At 44.2% G+C, this 17,289-nt stretch overlaps 1 protein-coding gene across 1 annotated transcript in view; it reads right to left on the reverse strand.

Moving 5' to 3' along the window:
• pigb (phosphatidylinositol glycan anchor biosynthesis, class B) overlaps window positions 1–17,000 on the reverse strand; it is a 36,735-nt gene extending 19,735 nt beyond the window's left edge. The window contains exons 1-4 of the mRNA XM_087990528.1: window positions 16,852–17,000; window positions 10,037–10,175; window positions 3,555–3,669; window positions 683–787 (exon numbers count right to left, since the gene is read on the reverse strand). Coding sequence (XP_087846654.1) covers window positions 683–787; window positions 3,555–3,669; window positions 10,037–10,175; window positions 16,852–16,975 — 483 coding nt within the window. The 5' untranslated portion in view covers window positions 16,976–17,000. The remainder of the gene's footprint in view (window positions 1–682; window positions 788–3,554; window positions 3,670–10,036; window positions 10,176–16,851) is intronic.
• Window positions 17,001–17,289: the final 289 nt, after the last annotated feature.

Genomic DNA, 17,289 nt, shown 5'->3' on the forward strand with positions numbered 1-17,289 from the left:
GCCACAAAAGTCAAGATGTTATTTGATGTTAATACATTTTATCCATCTTCCATTTTCATAGTCCATTACAACGATGCAATTTGTAATACCCTTTAGGCTGTGGATTACAGAACTTTCTAGATATCTGGATTGCAACTCCTTGTACAAAATTGGAGTTTTCTCCCTCTAAAATGGAGCCTTTAAGTTTTTACTTACAAATTAAAGTACAAAGGCAGATGTAAAATCAGGGTGGGCTGACATTGTGGACCTGGAATTGAGGATCATATTTTGAAGCACTGTAGACTTGGAGATAGTAGATAATAATGTAACAAAGCAAACATCTTCAAGGAATGGGTTTACTTTTAATACTTAGAAATTATGAGCTTTTATCCAATTGCTTTAACTTGCATTCCCTTTCTCAATATTACACATTCTTGTCTAAGATTTATCTTGGTAATACCTTAAGTCAAAATCAACCTCACTCTCAGAAGGATGCTCCAGTTCACTACTACTGCAAAAATGTATTAATGTGCTGAATGCTACTTTCTCATACCTTCAGAGCTTGTCACATAAAAATTCTTTCACTTGTAGTCTCATCTTAAAGTCCAGAAATTTTTAAGGCAGAGTCAAAATGCGTTGGAAGAAGTTTTATCTTGCACTGTAAAAGCAAGTAAATATGAAAGGACTCAAAAACTCTACTTACCACCCACTTGGCAATTTCTGTGCTCTCGTGCTTCTTCATGATAGAATACAGTTTTACATCTGCCAGTGCTGCAAGAAGGGACTGGACTAATCGAGGAACCCAGATCTGCAAAACCAATTATGGCAGGATCGCTGGTCACAACAGAGTTTGTTGGATGGTAGACTGCCAATGTAAATCATTGTTTATTTAGTACCATCCTGTCTCAATGGAGAAAAAAATTGTTCTTGCCCTCAATAAAAGCTATTGCTAGCAAAAGCACCAATGTATGCAAAATTTACATTTTACAAAAAGTTGTGTAATCAGCATGTTTTCTACAAAATCTAAATTGATTCAATCTGCAGAAGCTTGCAGAATACAATGTAAAGGTGTGAATGAATGAGTCTGGCTAGTGGACTAAATATAGGACTGAAATAAAAGAATTCATTGCAGCCTATATGCATGTAATTTCACTTGCATAAGCCCTACTGCATACCACAAAGACAGGATGGTACAAGAACAGAAACACTGGTCAATGCAAAACATTAAAAATAGTTTAGTCAAATTAACTCAGTTATTTCCTGTACCACTTATAACTTCTTTACTCTCGCCTCACTCCCATTACCAGTAGAATAAAGTATGCACACCTCTCAAAAGTGAAGAACTATATCCTCACACAAAGATATTAATTTTTAAATTCCTTGTAAATATGGAAAAGGTTTGACAAAATGTGTGTCATTTTGTTTTAAATAATGTTCATGTTTTGCATTGTCAAACGACTATTTAAAATTGATTCAAGTTGTTTGATGACGATAGTGCAGTTGAAGTTAAGTATGAACTTTGTATAAAGACAATGGCAGCATATTGGCAGAAGTGTAAACAGAAAGCAGACAGTTGTCTTTTTGCAGATGACATAATATTAGAGATGAAATGAATGTGAAGAGGTTGGTAAGAGACTTCAGGAAGATAAACAATCTGAAGAAAAAGGCATTCACATGGCAGAGTAATGTGTTGCATTATATTTTAGGAGGATGAATGAGGACAAGTAAAATAAAACTGAATGGTATAGTTTTAAAGAGAACATGAGCATGTAAATTGTTGAAGTTGGCAGGACAAGTTGAAAATGCTATTAAAAATGCATTAGAACATAAACGTGTGGCCGCTGCCGTTTGGTCCCTTGAGCCGACATTGCCAGGAGTAGACCTCAGACAGTGTAGGAGAACCTACAGCAAATGAACTGCAGCAGTTCCAGTAGACCACATATCATCACATTTGCAAGGACAGTTAGGGGTGATCAACAAACGCTAGCTGTGCCAGCGACACTCCGATTCCACGAAAGAGTCAAAAGCAAGGCCTCAGCTGGAATAATGTGTTCAAATCTGGGCACACTTTAGGAAGGTTTGTAGCTCAGGTTGAGGTTTAGGTTTAGGGTGTAACTTTGCTCGCTGAGCTGTAGGTTTGATATCCAGACGTTTCATTACCTGGCTAGGTAACATCATCAGTGGCGACCTCCAAGTGAAGCGAAGCTGTTGTCTCCTGCTTTCTATTTATATGTTTGTCCTGGATGGGGTTGCTGGGGTTGGGGGCTGTGATGTCATTTCCTGTTCATTTTGTGAGGGGTTGATAGATGGTATCTAGATCTATGTGTTTGTTTATGGCGTTGTGGTTGGAGTGCCAGGCCTCTAGGAATTCTCTGGCATGTCTTTGCTTAGCTTGTCCCAGGATCGATGTGTTGTCCCAGTTGAAATGGTGGTTTTTTTCCTCCCTGTGTAGGGCTACGAGGGAGAGAGGGTCGTGTCTTTTTGTGGCTAGCTGGTGTTCATGTATTCTGGTGGCTAACTTTCTTCCTGTCGGACAACCACTACGTAGGACAAACAGGAAGAAAGTTAGCCACCAGAATACACGAACACCAGCTAGCCACAAAAAGACACGACCATCTCTCCCTCGTAGCCCTACACAGGGAGGAAAAAAACTGATGATGTTACCTAGCCAGGTAATGAAGCGTCTGGATAACAAACCTATAGCTCAGCGAGCAAAGCTACACCCTACACTTTAGGAAATATTTCAGGTGCAGAAGAAATTTATTAGTAAGGTATCAAGATGAAGCTCTTCAATTATGTGGAGACACATGAGAAAACTGTGGATAATCTGCTTCTAGCACAGATGGTTAAAAAGAGATTTGACAAGTAACCAAAATTATAATCATTTCTGATAAAGAGTAAAAGAAAATCCTTTGTAATGCCAAAAAGGGCAAGTAAACAAAAGGACACAGATTTAAGATGATTGACCAAGAGAGAAACAAAAGAGAGGTAGCTGTGTTTCTCCATACAGTGAATTCCTATAATCTGAAAATGTAATAATTGAAGACAGATTCAATAATATTTTTAAAAATCAAAGCAAATAAAGAGAAAAACTGTAAGAGAAAAAGTGAGTCAGTCTAATTGAATAATTCTGAGGACTGAGATAAGCAGAGATTTCCTCACCCAGAAAGCTATGGAATTCTCTACCGTGGCAGTTAAGGCAAAAACATTGAATATTTTCAAAGGGGAGACAGATATAGTATTTAGGGCTAAAGGGATCAAATGGTTGAGGAGAAAGTGGGAACAGGATACTGAGTTGATGATCAGCCATGATCATATTAAATGGCCAAACTGGCCTATTCCCACTTCTATTTCCTATGTTTCTACGTCCTATCAAACAGCAGCATGGGGTCAATGGGATAAATGGCTTCCTTTGGTGCCACATCATTCTGTGCTTTTCTGATACCAAAGAACTGACACGAGTCTGCATTTCCAAAAAACAAAAATGAGCCAATAACTTCCCTGGTATTTCAAGAACCTAAATTTCGAACAGACAAGATTGATTAGTAACAAACAATTACTCTTTTAAGCCTTACCAACAGTTGAACAGTATCCTTCTTGAAGATTTGCAACAATTTATAAAAGCTTGCAAAGAATAATGGATATGCATAGCCTCGAAGTCTCTCTTTCCATTCCCAGGTTAAATAACCGTATTTGAGAATGTTAAGGTTTAGTATTACATATTTATTTTACAAATAGATAAACCATTCTTCTGATTTAAGTAATCAATTCATCGTGGATCATGTGGCAACCACATTGTGCGCTCTGATTGGGCATGATCCATTTTTTTATTAGTGCCTAAGGCAGTGCTTTCGCAGCAATGTGATAGGATATATAGGCTATGGCTGGTCTCTCTATTCCACTCAAGAGCGTATTTGATCTTTCATTCACAGTTACAAAACCCAAACTTTTACGCTATTTGGCTCTCTCTATGCTCAACTTGGCAAGGCTCTGCTTTTCCTCACTAGTAGATTCCCAAAGGTTTGATGAAAATGAAGACATTGAACAATGTAACACATCTTTAGTCAAAAGAAGAAGACAACAGGATTTCTTCCATTCATAAGGTCATACCAAACATCAGGTAATAACTATATTAGTGCGCAATAGCATTATTCAGTACACATTTTAAACTCATTGTATCCTTATTTTTAATATCAAATTTTAATTATAGTTAAATAGCAAAGCTTATAAAAATTTGTGAAGGAGAGGTATCAGAAATGGCTTTGATTAATAATTGGGGCTGGAGTTTCAAAATCGCAATTACTCTGGAGAACTTGACTTTAAATGTTTTAAATCCTAACCACCCCCAGAGGTGACCGGCCCAACTCAACCACGCTCTCACCCATTGACCTGAGAGCGAAACCCTGCATGACAGCGCCTTTTATAGCAAAACAGATCTGCTGAGTTAGGAGACTTCCCAATAGGAGTTACCCACATGACCAATAGAAAACATTCAGCCACAACAGTTATACAACCTAAGGAATTATGAAACAGAAGACTGAAGATTATTGAACCACTACTGATGGAAGAATAGAATTACAACATTTCACGTTACCATCACAGATACCATTATATAAACTTGCATTTGGAAATTTGTAATGGAAGCGTACAGTCATAAGTAAAACCTGACACACAAATCCTATCAATTTTCTGATGCAAACACACAGCACCTCAGTCAGAGATGTACAGCACAGAAACAGACCCTTCGGTCCAACTTGTTTATGCTGACTAGATATCCTAAATTAATCTAGCCCTATCTGCCAGCACTTGACCCATATCCCTCTAAACCCTTCCTAATCATATACCCATCCAGATACCTTTTCAATGTTGTAACTGTACCAGCCTCCATCACTTCCTCTGGCATATACATGCACCACCCTCTGCGTGAAAAAGTTGCCCCTTTGGTCCCTTTTAAATTTTTCCCCTCTCACTCGAAATCTATCCCCTCTAGTTTTGAACTCCCACATCCCAGGGAACAGACTTTGTCTATTTATTCTATTCATGCCCGTCATGATTTTATAAACCTCTAATGTCACCCCTCAGCCTCTGACACTCCAGTGAAAACAGTCCCAGCCTATTCAGTCTCGCCCTCTTGCTCAAATCCTCCAACCCTGTAAGATCCTTGTAAGTCTTTTCTTCACCCTTTCAAGTTTCACAACATCCTTCCAATAGGAGGGAGACTAGAATTGCACACAATATTCCAACAGTGGCCTAACAAATGTCCTGTACAACCTCAACATGGCGTCCCAACTCCTATACGTAATGCTCTGACCAATAAAGGAAAGCATACCAAATGCCTTCTTCACTATCCTATCGGCCAGCGACTCCATTTTTAAGGAACCATGAACCTGTATTCCAAGGTCTCTCTGTTCAGCAACACACCCCAGGACCATATACATTCAATGGTAAGTCCTGAGCTGAAAAATGTGTTGCTGGAAAAGCGCAGCAGGTCAGGCAGCACCCAAGGAGCAGGTGAATCGACGTTTCGGGCATAAGCCCTTCTTCAGGAATGAGGAAGGTGTGCCAAGCAAGCTAAGATAAAAGGTAGGGAGGAGGAACTTGGGGGAAGGGTGCTGGGAATGCAATAGGTGGAAGGAGGTTAAGGTGAGGGTGATAGGCCAGAGAGGGGGTGGGGGCAGAGAGGTCAGGAAGATGATTGCAGGTCAAGAAGGCAGTGCTGAGCCCGAGGGTTGGGACTGAGATAAGGTGGGAGGGAGGGGAAATGAGAAAGCTGGAGAAATCTGCATTCGCCCCTTGTGGTTGGAGGGTTCCTGGGCGGAAGATGAGGTGCTCTTCCTCCAGGCGTCATGTGGTCAGGGTCTGACGATGGAGGAGGCCAAGGACCTACATGTCCTTGGTGGAGTGGGAGGGGGAGTTAAAGTGTTCAGCCACGGGGCGGTTGGGTTGGTTGGTGCGGGTGTCCCAGAGGTGTTCTCTGAAACGTTCCGCAAGTAGGCGGTCGGTCTCCCCAATGTAGAGGAGGCCACATCGGGTGCAACGAATGCAGTAAATGATGTGTGTGGAAGTGCAGGTGAATTTGTGACAGATATGGAAGGATCCCTTGGGGCCTTGGAAGGAAGTGAGGGGGAGGTGTGGGCGCAAGTTTTGCATTTCTTGCGGTTGCAGGGGAAGGTGCCGGGAGTGGAGGTTGGGTTGGTGGGGGGTGTGGACCTGACAAGGGAATCGCGGAGGGAGTGGTCTTTCCGGAACGCTGATAGGGGTGGGGAGGGAAATATATTCTTGGTGTTGGGGTCTGTTTGGAGGTGGCGGAAATGTCGAAGGATGATACGATGTATCTGGGGGACAGAACCCCACTGGTCCTCACCTACCACCCCACCAACCTCCAGGTACATCGTATCATCTTTCGTCATTTCCGCCACCTCCGAACAGACCCCAACACCAAGGATATATTTGACACACATTTTTCAGCTCTGATCTCCAGCATCTGCAGTCCACACTTTCTCCAATGTATAAGTGCTAACCTGATTTGCTTTTCCCTTTCCAAAATGCAGCACCTCTTTACAAAGAATTACACATTACTCTTAGTGTCAGTATAGTGGTCAATGAAAAATGTGTGAGACGTTTCACGTGCCAATTAATCAAAATGGCACTAACTATTCTTAAGCAGTATTCTGTTACACAAATTCAACTGCTCCAAATCTTTCCAGCCAAATAGACAATTGGTGCAGGAGTAGGCCATTCTGCCCTTCGAGCCTGCACCACCATTCATTATGATCATGGCTGATCATCCTCAATCACTATCCTGTTACTGCCTTATCCCCATAACCCTTGAAATAAATTGCATTTAGTTTCAACAATCCAAGTAAACAAATTCAATGTAGAATACCAAGTCATCTTTCAGATCTGTAGTCCATATGGGAAGGTGATTGTGTAGCAGTAATGAAACTTGCCAGTATTCCAGAGAAGGAAGTGTGGACGGCAGATGTTGGAGATCAGAGCTGAAAATGTGTTGCTGGAAAAGCGCAGCAGGTCAGGCAGCATCCAAGGAGCAGGAGAATCGACGTTTCGGGCATGAGCCCTTCTTCAGGAATGAGGAAAGTATGTCCAGCAGGCTAAGATAGGGAGGAGGGACTTAGGGGAGGGGCGTTGGAAATGCGATAGGTGGAAGGAGGTCAAGGTGAGGGTGATAGGCCGGAGTGGGAGTGGGGGCGGAGAAGTCAGGAAGAAGATTGCAGGTTAGGAAGGCATTGCTGAGTTTGAGGGATTTGACTGAGACAAGGTGGGGGGTGGGGAAATGAGGAAACTGGAGAAATCTGAGTTGTAGTTGGAGGGTTCCTAGGCGGAAGATGAGGCGTTCTTCCTCCAACCGTCGTTGCTATGGTCTGGCGATGGAGGAGTCCATGGACCTGCATGTCCTTGGTGGAGTGGGAGGGGGAGTTGAAATGTTGAGCCACGGGATGGTTGGTCAGGGTGTCCCAGAGGTGTTCTCTGAAACGTTCCGCAAGTAGGTGGCCTGTCTCCCCAATTTAGAGGAGGCCACATCGAGTGCAGCGAATGCAATAAATGATGTGTGTGGAAGTGCAGGTAAATTTGTGGCGGATATGGAAGGATCCCTTGGGGCCTTGGAAGGAAGTAAGGGGGGAGGTGTGGGCGCAAGTTTTGCATTTCTTGCGGTTGCAGGGGAAGGTGCCGGGAGTGGAGGTTGGGTTGGTGGGGGGTGTCGACCTGACGAGGGAGTCACGGAGGGAGTGGTCTTTTTGGAACGCTGATAGTGGAGGGGAGGGAAATATATCCCTGCTGGTGGGGTCTGTTTGGAGGTGGCGGAAATGACGGCGGATGATACGCTGTATATGGAGGTTAGTGGGGTGGTAGGTGAGGACCAGTGGGGTTCTGTCCTGGTGGCGGTTGGAGGGGCGGGGCTCAAGGGTGGAGGAGCGGGAAGTGGAGGAGATGTGGTGGAGGGCATCGTCGATCACGTCTGGGGGGAAATTGCGGTCTTTGAAGAAGGAGGCCATCTGGGTTGTACGGTATTGGAACTGGTCCTCCTGGGAGCAGATGCGGCGGAGACGAAAGAATTGGGAATATGGGATGGTGTTTTTACAGGTGGCAGGGTGGGAGGAGGTGTAGTCTAGGTAGCTGTGGGATTCGGTCGGTTTATAGTAAATGTCCGTGTTGATTCTGTCGCCCGAGATAGAAATGGAAAGGTCTAGGAAGGGGAGGGAGGAGTCTGAGATGGTCCAGGTGAATTTGAGGTCGGGGTGGAAGGTGTTGGTAAAGTGGATGAACTGTTCAGCCTCCTCGTGAGAGCACGGTCGGGGTGGAAGGTGTTGGTAATGTGGATGAACTGTGTCGGGGTGGAAGGTGTTGGTAAAGTGGATGAACTTCTCTTTGCAATCCTCCCACTTCCTCCAATCCAAAGGAGTAGCCATGGGCACCCGCATGGGCCCCAGCTATGCCTGCCTCTTCGTAGGATATGTGGAACAGTCCATCTTCCGCAACTACACTGGCACCACCCCCCACCTTTTACTCCGCTACATCGATGACTGCATTGGCGCTGCCTCGTGCTCCCACGAGGAGGTTGAACAGTTCATCCACTTTACCAACACCTTCCACCCCGACCTCAAATTCACCTGGACCGTCTCAAACTCCTCCCTCCCCTTCCTAGACCTTTCCATTTCTATCTCGGGCGATCGAATCAACACGGACATTTACTATAAACTGACCAACTCCCACAGCTACCTGGACTACACCTCCTCCCACCCTGCCCCCTGTAAAAACGCCATCCCATATTCCCAATTCCTTCGTCTCCGCCGCATCTGCTCCCAGGAGGACCAGTTCCAATACCGTACAACCCAGATGGCCTCCCTCTTCAAAGACAGCAATTTCCCCCTCAGACGTGATCAACGATACCTTCCACCGCATCTCCTCTACTTCCCGCTCCTCCGCCCTTGAGCCCTGCCCCTCCAACCGCCACCAGGACAGAACCCCACTGGTCCTCACCTAACACCCCACTAACCTCCATATACAGCGTATCATCCGCCGTCATTTCCGCCACCTCCAAACAGACCCCACCATCAGGGATATATTTCCCTCCCCTCACCTATCAGCGTTCCGAAAAGACCACTCCCTCCGTGACTCCCTCGTCAGGTCCACACTCCCCACCAACCCAACCTCCACTCCCGGCACCTTCCCCTGCAAGAAATGCAAAACTTGCGCCCACACCTCCCCCCTTACTTCCCTCCAAGGCCCCAAGGGATCCTTCCATATCCGCCACAAATTCACCTGCACCTCCACACACATCATTTATTGCATCCGCTGCACTCGATGTGGCCTCCTCTATATTGGGGAGACAGGCCGCCTACTTGCGGAACGTTTCAGAGAACACCTCTGGGACACCCGCACCAACCACCCCGTGGCTCAACACTCCAACTCCCCCTCCCACTCCACCAAGAACATGCAGGTCCTTGGACTCCTCCATCGCCAGACCATAGCAACACGACGGTTGGAGGAAGAACGCCTCATCTTCCGCCTAGGAACCCTTCAACCACAAGGGATGAACTCAGATTTCTCCAGTTTCCTCATTTCTCCTCCCCACACCTTGTCTCAGTCAAGTCCCTCGAACTCAGCACCGCCTTCCTAGCCTGAAATCTTCTTCCTGACCTCCCCCCCCCACCCCACTCCAGCCTATCACCCTCACCTTGACCTCCTTCCACCTATCGCATTTCCAACGCCCCTCCCCCAAGTCCCTCCTCCCTACCTTTTATCTTAGCCTGCTGGACACACTTTCCTCATTCCTGAAGAAGGGCTCATGCCCGAAATGTCGATTCTCCTGCTCCTTGACCTGCTGCGCTTTTCCAGCAACACATTTTCAGCAGTATTCCAGAGAACCAGGTTAATGCTTTGGCAACATGGTCCTATAATGGCAGCCAGTCGCTGTTACAAAATGTTATACGAGATTTACAATCTCCACAAAGATACATACACATGCAAGCTCCAAAAGCATGATCTAAAAGATAGTATTTTCCCAAAGAGTATACATAATCTGAAAACCAAAGGATATTTGAAGACCATGTTGTGTGCGACTTCTAGTGACTGCCAATATTCATCAGGAACGAAACTCGTTTGGACCAGAAAGCAGTTCACTATCCTTAAAACGATACTGAACATAGTTAAATAGGAGTCCGGACCGAATAATCCTAAACTTAACAAAACAAAAATGATAATTACAAAACCATTGAAGCAGCAGCAGCAGCAAAAGATTTTGGTGGCTCCAAATATCACTTGTAATTTTTTTGAAGTGTCACATTAAACACATTTTATTGATTAAATGTTACATATTAAGAAAAAGAACCTTATATTATACTTGTATAAAAATAACAGAACATTTCTGCACACAGGTGATTGGTGATAGGTGCATTTTCCCAAGTGCATCAAAAGAGAGGACAATGACTTGGAGCTCTGTAGATCATTTCCGTATCTGTGGGCAATTTGCTGAAAGAGATCAATGATGAAATCTTGGAAAAAGTGCACCCAGTTTACATATCTTTGGAAACTCCCATAAATGAAAGCAGAACATAAATAGCAAAATTCATTATCTTTTCCTGGCTCAGCCTTTGGCCAAGTGAAGAGAGCATTTGAGGATCAGAGTCTCAAAACCAAAACTAATGTCCTTATTTAATGGACAGCTATGATCTTATATCCTTCAGATACTTGGACAATCTGTAGTGGTTACCTCAAAACAGCAGAGAAGTACCATCTATAACACCAGTGCAAGATTTCCCAAATATAACGCCAGGAAAAGCTGCACAACAGTCACATCCTCCCCCAAGCAGTGTTGCGAATCATTTAGAATGAGCTATGGTGGGTGAGACATCTGGTCCTATGCCTGCCAACAGACTAAAGAAGCAACTACTCTATTTAGAAATCAATTGCAGGGGTCGCCCCAGAGAAAAGTAGAAATGTTTTAGGAAGTCTTCAAAGCATCACTGACCAGGCTGTGCTTCCCTGCCAACATATTGCAGTCTCTGGCTTATGACCAAACAAGCATATTATGGAGACATGGGTAGAACAGGGACAAGATTGACTGTTGCAGGTCCCAGGGTTTAAATGTTTTAGTAGGATCAGAGGTGGGGGTAAAAGAGGGGGAGGTGTGGCATTGCTTGTCAAAGATAGTATTACAGCTGCGGAAAGGACGATGGATGAAGACTCGCCATCTGAGGTAGTTTGGGCTGAGGTTAGGAATAGGAAAGGTGAGCTCACCCTGTTAGGAGTCTTTTACAGGCCTCCTAATAGTCCTAGAATCGTAGAAGAAAGGATTGCGAGGATGATTCAAGAGAAGAGTGAAAGTAATAGGGTGGTTGTTATGGGGGACTTTAACTTTCCTGATATTGATTGGGAAAGCTATAGCTCAAGTTCGTTAGATGGGGCAGTGTTTGTCCAATGTGTGCAGGAGGGTTTCCTGACACAATATGTAGACAGGCCAACAAGAGGTGAGGCCATACTGAATTTGTTTCTGGGTAACGAACTAGGCCAGGTGTTAGAATTAGAGGTAGGTGAGCACTTTGGGGACAGTGACCACAATTCGGTGACTTTTACTCTAGTGATGGAGAGGGATAAGTGTGCACTACAGGGCAAGAGTTACAGCTGGGGGCAGGGAAATTATGATGCGGTGAGGCATGACTTAGGATGTGTGGCTTGGAAAAGTAAGCTTCAAGGCAAGGGCGTAATTGATATGTGGAGCTTGTTCAAGGAGCAACTATTGAGTGTCCTTGATAAGTATGTACCCGTCAGGCAGGGAGGAAAGGGTCGTGTGAGGGAGCCGTGGTTTAATAAGGAATTGGAATCCCTTATTAAATGGAAGAGGGCGGCATATGTAAAGATGAGGCGTGAAGGTTCAATTGGGGCGATTGAGAGTTATAAGGTAGCCAGGAAGGACCTGAAGAGAGAGCTAAGAGCAGCAAGGAGGGGACATGAAAGGTCCTTAGTTGGTAGGATTAGGGAAAACCCTAAGGCTTTCTATAGGTATGTCAGGAATAAAAGAATGACGAGGGTAAGAATAGGTCCAGTCAAGGATAGTAGTGGGAAGTTGCGTGTGGAGGCTGAAGAAATTGGGGAGACACTGAATGAATACTTTTCGTCAGTATTCACTCAGGAACAGGACATTGTTGTCGATGTGAATACTGAGTCACAATTAAGTAGAATGGATGGCTTTGAGATATGTAGAGAAGAGGTGTTGGAAATTCTGGAAAGGGTGAAAATAGATAAGTCCCCTGGGCCTGATGGCATTTATCCTAGGATTCTCTGGGAAGCAAGGGAGGAGATTGCAGAGCCATTGGCCTTGATTTTTATGTCCTCGTTGTCTACAGGAGTAGTGCCAGAAGATTGGAGGCTAGCAAATGTGGTTCCCTTGTTCAAGAAGGGGAGTAGGGATAACCCTAGTAACTATAGGCCGGTGAGTCTCACTTCTGTTGTGCGCAAAGTCTTAGAGAGAATTGTAAGGGATAGGATTTATGAACATCTGGATAGGAATAATGTGATCAAGGATAGTCAGCATGGTTTTGTGAAGGGCAAGTCGTGCCTCACAAACCTTATTGAATTCTTTGAGAAGGTGACTAAGGAGGTGGACGAGGGGAAAGCGGTAGATGTGGTGTATATGGATTTTAGTAAGGCGTTTGATAAGGTTCCCCATGGTAGACTACTGCAAAAAATACGGAGGTATGGCATTGAGGGTGAGTTGGAGGTTTGGATTAGGAGTTGGCTGGCTGGAAGAAGACAGAGGGTAGTAGTTGATGGCAAAGGTTCATCTTGGAGTGCCGTCACTAGCGGTGTTCCGCAAGGATCTGTTTTGGGACCATTGCTGTTTGTCATTTTTATAAATGACCTGGAGGAGGGGTTAGAAGGTTGGGTGAGCAAGTTTGCGGATGATACGAAAGTCGGAGGAGTTGTAGACAGTGAGGAAGGATGTGGCAGGTTACAGCGGGATATAGATAAGCTGCAGAGCTGGGCAGAAAGGTGGCAAATGGAGTTCAATGTAGCTAAGTGTGAGGTGATTCATTTTGGTAAGAGTAACAAAAAGATGGGGTACTGGGCTAATGGTCAGATACATTGGATGAGCAGAGGGATCTTGGTGTCCATGTACACAGATCTTTGAAAGTTGCCACCCAGGTAAATAGTGCGGTGAAGAAGGCATATGGTGTACTGGCTTTTATTAGTAGAGGAATTGAGTTCCGGAGTCCTGAGGTCATGTTGCAGTTGTATAAGACTCTGGTGCGGCCACATCTGGAGTATTGTGTGCAGTTTTGGTCGCCATACTATAGGAAGGATGTGGAGGCACTGGAACGGGTGCAGAGGAGGTTTACCAGGATGTTGCCTGGTATGGTAGGAAGATCGTATGAGGAAAGGCTGAGGCACTTGGGGTTGTTTTCATTGGAGAAAAGAAGGTTTAGGGGTGACTCAATAGAGGTGTACAAGAATGATTAGGGGTTTAGATAGGGTTGACAGTGAGAATCTTTTTCCACGTATGGAGTCAGCTATTACAAGGGGGCATAGCTTTAAATTAAGGGGGGGTAGGTATAGGACAGATGTTAGGGGAAGGTTCTTTACTCAGTGAGTCGTGAGTTCATGGAATGCCCTGCCAGTAGCAGTGGTGGACTCTCCCTCATTATGGGCATTTAAGCGGGCATTGGATAGGCATATGGAGGATAGTGGGCTAGTGTAGTATAGGTGGGCTTGGATCGGCGCAACATCGAGGGCCGAAGGGCCTGTACTGCGCTGTATTCTTCTATGTTCTATGGCTCATCTGGGAGGGCATTGAACACCGAGAGATTTCATCACGATTGTGCAGACATAAAACTGAAGTGTCAAAGGGAGCACAGAAACCTGAGAGCAACCTCTCTACCAAACCCTTCAAGCAGCATCTGCGGCAGAGCCTCCAGATCTCACAATTTTTGCTACCTCAGAATCTGCTGGACCACTATGGAAGCAAGCAAGTCAAACCCGACCCTGAGGGACTGAGACAAACAGAGATTCTCCAAAATAGCTTTCCTGTTGATTATAGATGCTTTCTTTGGAACAGAGGAGATTGACAGAAGAATTAATTGAAGTACATAAAATTGATAGGTCTAGATTGAGTGAATACAAAAGGATTTATTTCATAGCATAGTGAGCAATAAACAGGGGCCATAAAACTGAAATAATTGGTGGAAGAATTACAGAGAAGTTGTCAGACACCTGTAACTTAGGACCTTTGAAACAGTGGGGAAGCAGAAATATGAGGTGCCAGCAATACAAAGAGCAATGCTACACCACATAAAAATATCCTTGTACACAGTAACAAAATGAGCAAAGAGGGCACATAGTAGAGGACAAACCTCCATCACATTTTATTAACTTAATTACAATTATCCAACTCTTCCTTGATGACATGCCTGCCTGGTTGATTCTCTGCATAAGTACAGAATTTTCTTTTTTCTTCATCAAGAGGCTGCATTGTCACTTCCTCCTCCCATGATCCCAACTGCTTCCATCTCACTGAGGTGGGTTCAGGCCATTCACATCCAGTTCTGAAAACTCCACTCACATTTTGACAGCTCTGACACATTCCACCAGAGCAGCTAAAACCATTCATGACATCATAAAAGTAAATTTACCTATCTCCCGGCGTTAACAGATCCTTTAAAAAAATCCCATATCCAAATAATCTTCACCAAAACTAATTAGTTCTTCCTTGGGCCATACCCTACCAAGTTTCAGTGAACCTTTTCAATTAACCTAAGAGATCATTGAGAGGATCATATAAAAGCCAAATGCTTTGGTTGCTAGAAATCTGAAATTTTTTTAAAAAGATGTTTAGGAGAACTGGCAGGATCCATGGACAGAAAGAAAATTAGCATTTCAGACATACTCTTAAATCAGAATAGAAAAAAATTCTGAGATGTGACAATAATTAATAGAATCTAATCTGTCACATGTGCTTAAGTTCAGTGACAAGTTTTGTTTTGTATGCACTACAGGCAGATCATACCATACAAAGCACATATGGGTAACAGTGCATAAATTTTAAGCAAATTCAGAAACAGTAAAAGAGGGAACAAAAAATGCAGAATTTAATATGTAGGAGAGATTAAATGAATGATAGAGCAAAGGAAATGGGGGTGGTTAGGGTACAAGCAACAAATGATTGACGCAGAAAAGGTGTAAATGGGAAAGCAGAATCACTAACAGCAGCTGCCATCTGAATTACAGAGGACTCTCGGTTGAGCCTGGAAAGGGTGAACCAAAAGATGACATGATGTTCCTCAAATGTACACGGAATTTCAATGGAAGGATGTACGAGTCACGGACAGATGAAACAGAACGGATGTGTGCAAGAAAATTAAAATGATAAGCATCCAAAAGGTCAGGGTTACATTTATGACCTGAATCAAGGTTTTCTGCAAAGTGATCAACCAATCTGTATTTGGTGCCACAATGCATAGTAGACTGCATCGCAAGCAATGAAACGGGTATACTTGATTAAAGCTGGTACTGTGTAAGTAAATGACGACTTCACCCTGGATGATGCTTTGGGGGCCTTGGACATTGAAAAAGATACCAGTTGAAAAGGCAAGTGTTGAATCTCTTGGGTTTGACCGAAAATGTTTCAAGGGAAGGAGAATAAGTGTTGTGGGAAACTCAGTGCAACACAGTGCTGAAATGGTCAGTGGTGACATCACACTGGAAATGGCAGAAAAAACAAAGGGTTATCCATTGAATGTCGATATTTAAGGACAATGGGAAAGATCACTGTGAGAAATGGAATGGAAATGGTCAATACCCTGTCAACTAAAGTAGTAGTACATTGTTAAAACTGAGGCAATGGCAATGAGAGAAACTGTGAGAACAGAATAAAATCCCTGCAGGATGTGCAGCAAGGCAAAGTTAGAGTCTTTACAACACAGAAAAAGGGGCAACATCTCCACACCAATCTTCAAGCATCTATTCAATCTAATCTGTTCTTTCTTGTGCCATACCCTACCAAGTTGTATGGAATGGTCTTTTAAGTGGTCATCTAAATATTGCTTAAATATCAAAGATTCCTGCCTCTACCATTTTAGTGAGTTCCAGCATAGGTTAGGTGCATTAGTCAGGAAAAATGCAGAGTAACGGGGAATGGGTCTGGGTGGGAAACTCTTCAGACAGTTAGTGTGAACTTGCTAGGCCAAAGCGCCTGCAACATTGCAGGGATTCTATGATTCCAGATATCCACAGTCTTGGTGACCTTTTTGATCTCCCCTTAAATTCCACCTAAACTGAAGGGTCACTGGACCCGAAATGTTAACTCTGATTTCTCCTCACAGATGCTGTCAGATCTGTTGAGCTTTTCCAGCAATTTCTGTTTTCATTTCTAATTTACAGCTTCCGTGTTTCTTTTGGTTTTTATTAAACCTCCTACCCCTTACCTTAAAGCTCAGACATACCAACAGATTCAAGAATAGCTTCGTCCCCGTTGTTATTAGACTTCGGAATGGACCTCTCAAATTTTAAATTTAATGTTGATCACACTTTGTGCACCTTCACTGCAACTGTAACATTGTATTCTTCGCTCTATTACCCTAAAGCACGTTGTATGATATGACCTACCCATACAGTACTGCACATAAAACAAAACTTAGCACTGTACCTACATACATGTAACAATAATAATTAAAATTAAAACTGCGATCCCTCTAGTAAAGAATGGATTTTCCCTCTACTGGGAAAAATATTCCCAGGACAACAAATCTCATTGTAGGGTTTGTTTGCACAAGCAGAACAGTGCGAGACGAATTTCAGTAACATGTTCAGAGAGCAGGGACGATCCGAGGACGGATTAAAGTAGCTCCTGTACTGTACCTGCGCCCTGCTCAGTGTTGCAGCGCTCTTTACTGTACAGGATTGACTTTCTCTTTCTGAGTCTAACGGTTTCTGAGGCTGCAGCGTGTCTACCCAAGAACAGTTTTCTGCGAAGTGTATCCATTCTGACTGTGGCACTTGGTGCACGACAATCTTCACTGTTCTATTCCGCTTCCGGCCACGTGATATCACCCAGCCGAGCCGCGAGCTCCATTCAGTGAATCAGCGCGCGGGGCTACCAGGCGCACGCGTGGGACGGGCCAATCGTCCCGGCTCGGTGCGGCCAAGGAGTGGGTGACGGCGCGCCTCTCCTGGAAAAACTACGAAAACCATAAGAACTTGCGACAGTTGCGCCTGCGCTCTCCCCGCTGGGGGGCGGGATCTCATGCTGTTGATTGGTACCTTCTCCCCTGAGCAGCTGGGAGGTGACTAGAGCCA

This window comes from Chiloscyllium plagiosum, unplaced genomic scaffold (assembly GCF_037043375.1).
Source record: "Chiloscyllium plagiosum isolate Xiang-an unplaced genomic scaffold, Cpla_swu_hap1 HiC_scaffold_9, whole genome shotgun sequence".
Lineage (NCBI taxonomy): Eukaryota > Metazoa > Chordata > Chondrichthyes > Orectolobiformes > Hemiscylliidae > Chiloscyllium > Chiloscyllium plagiosum.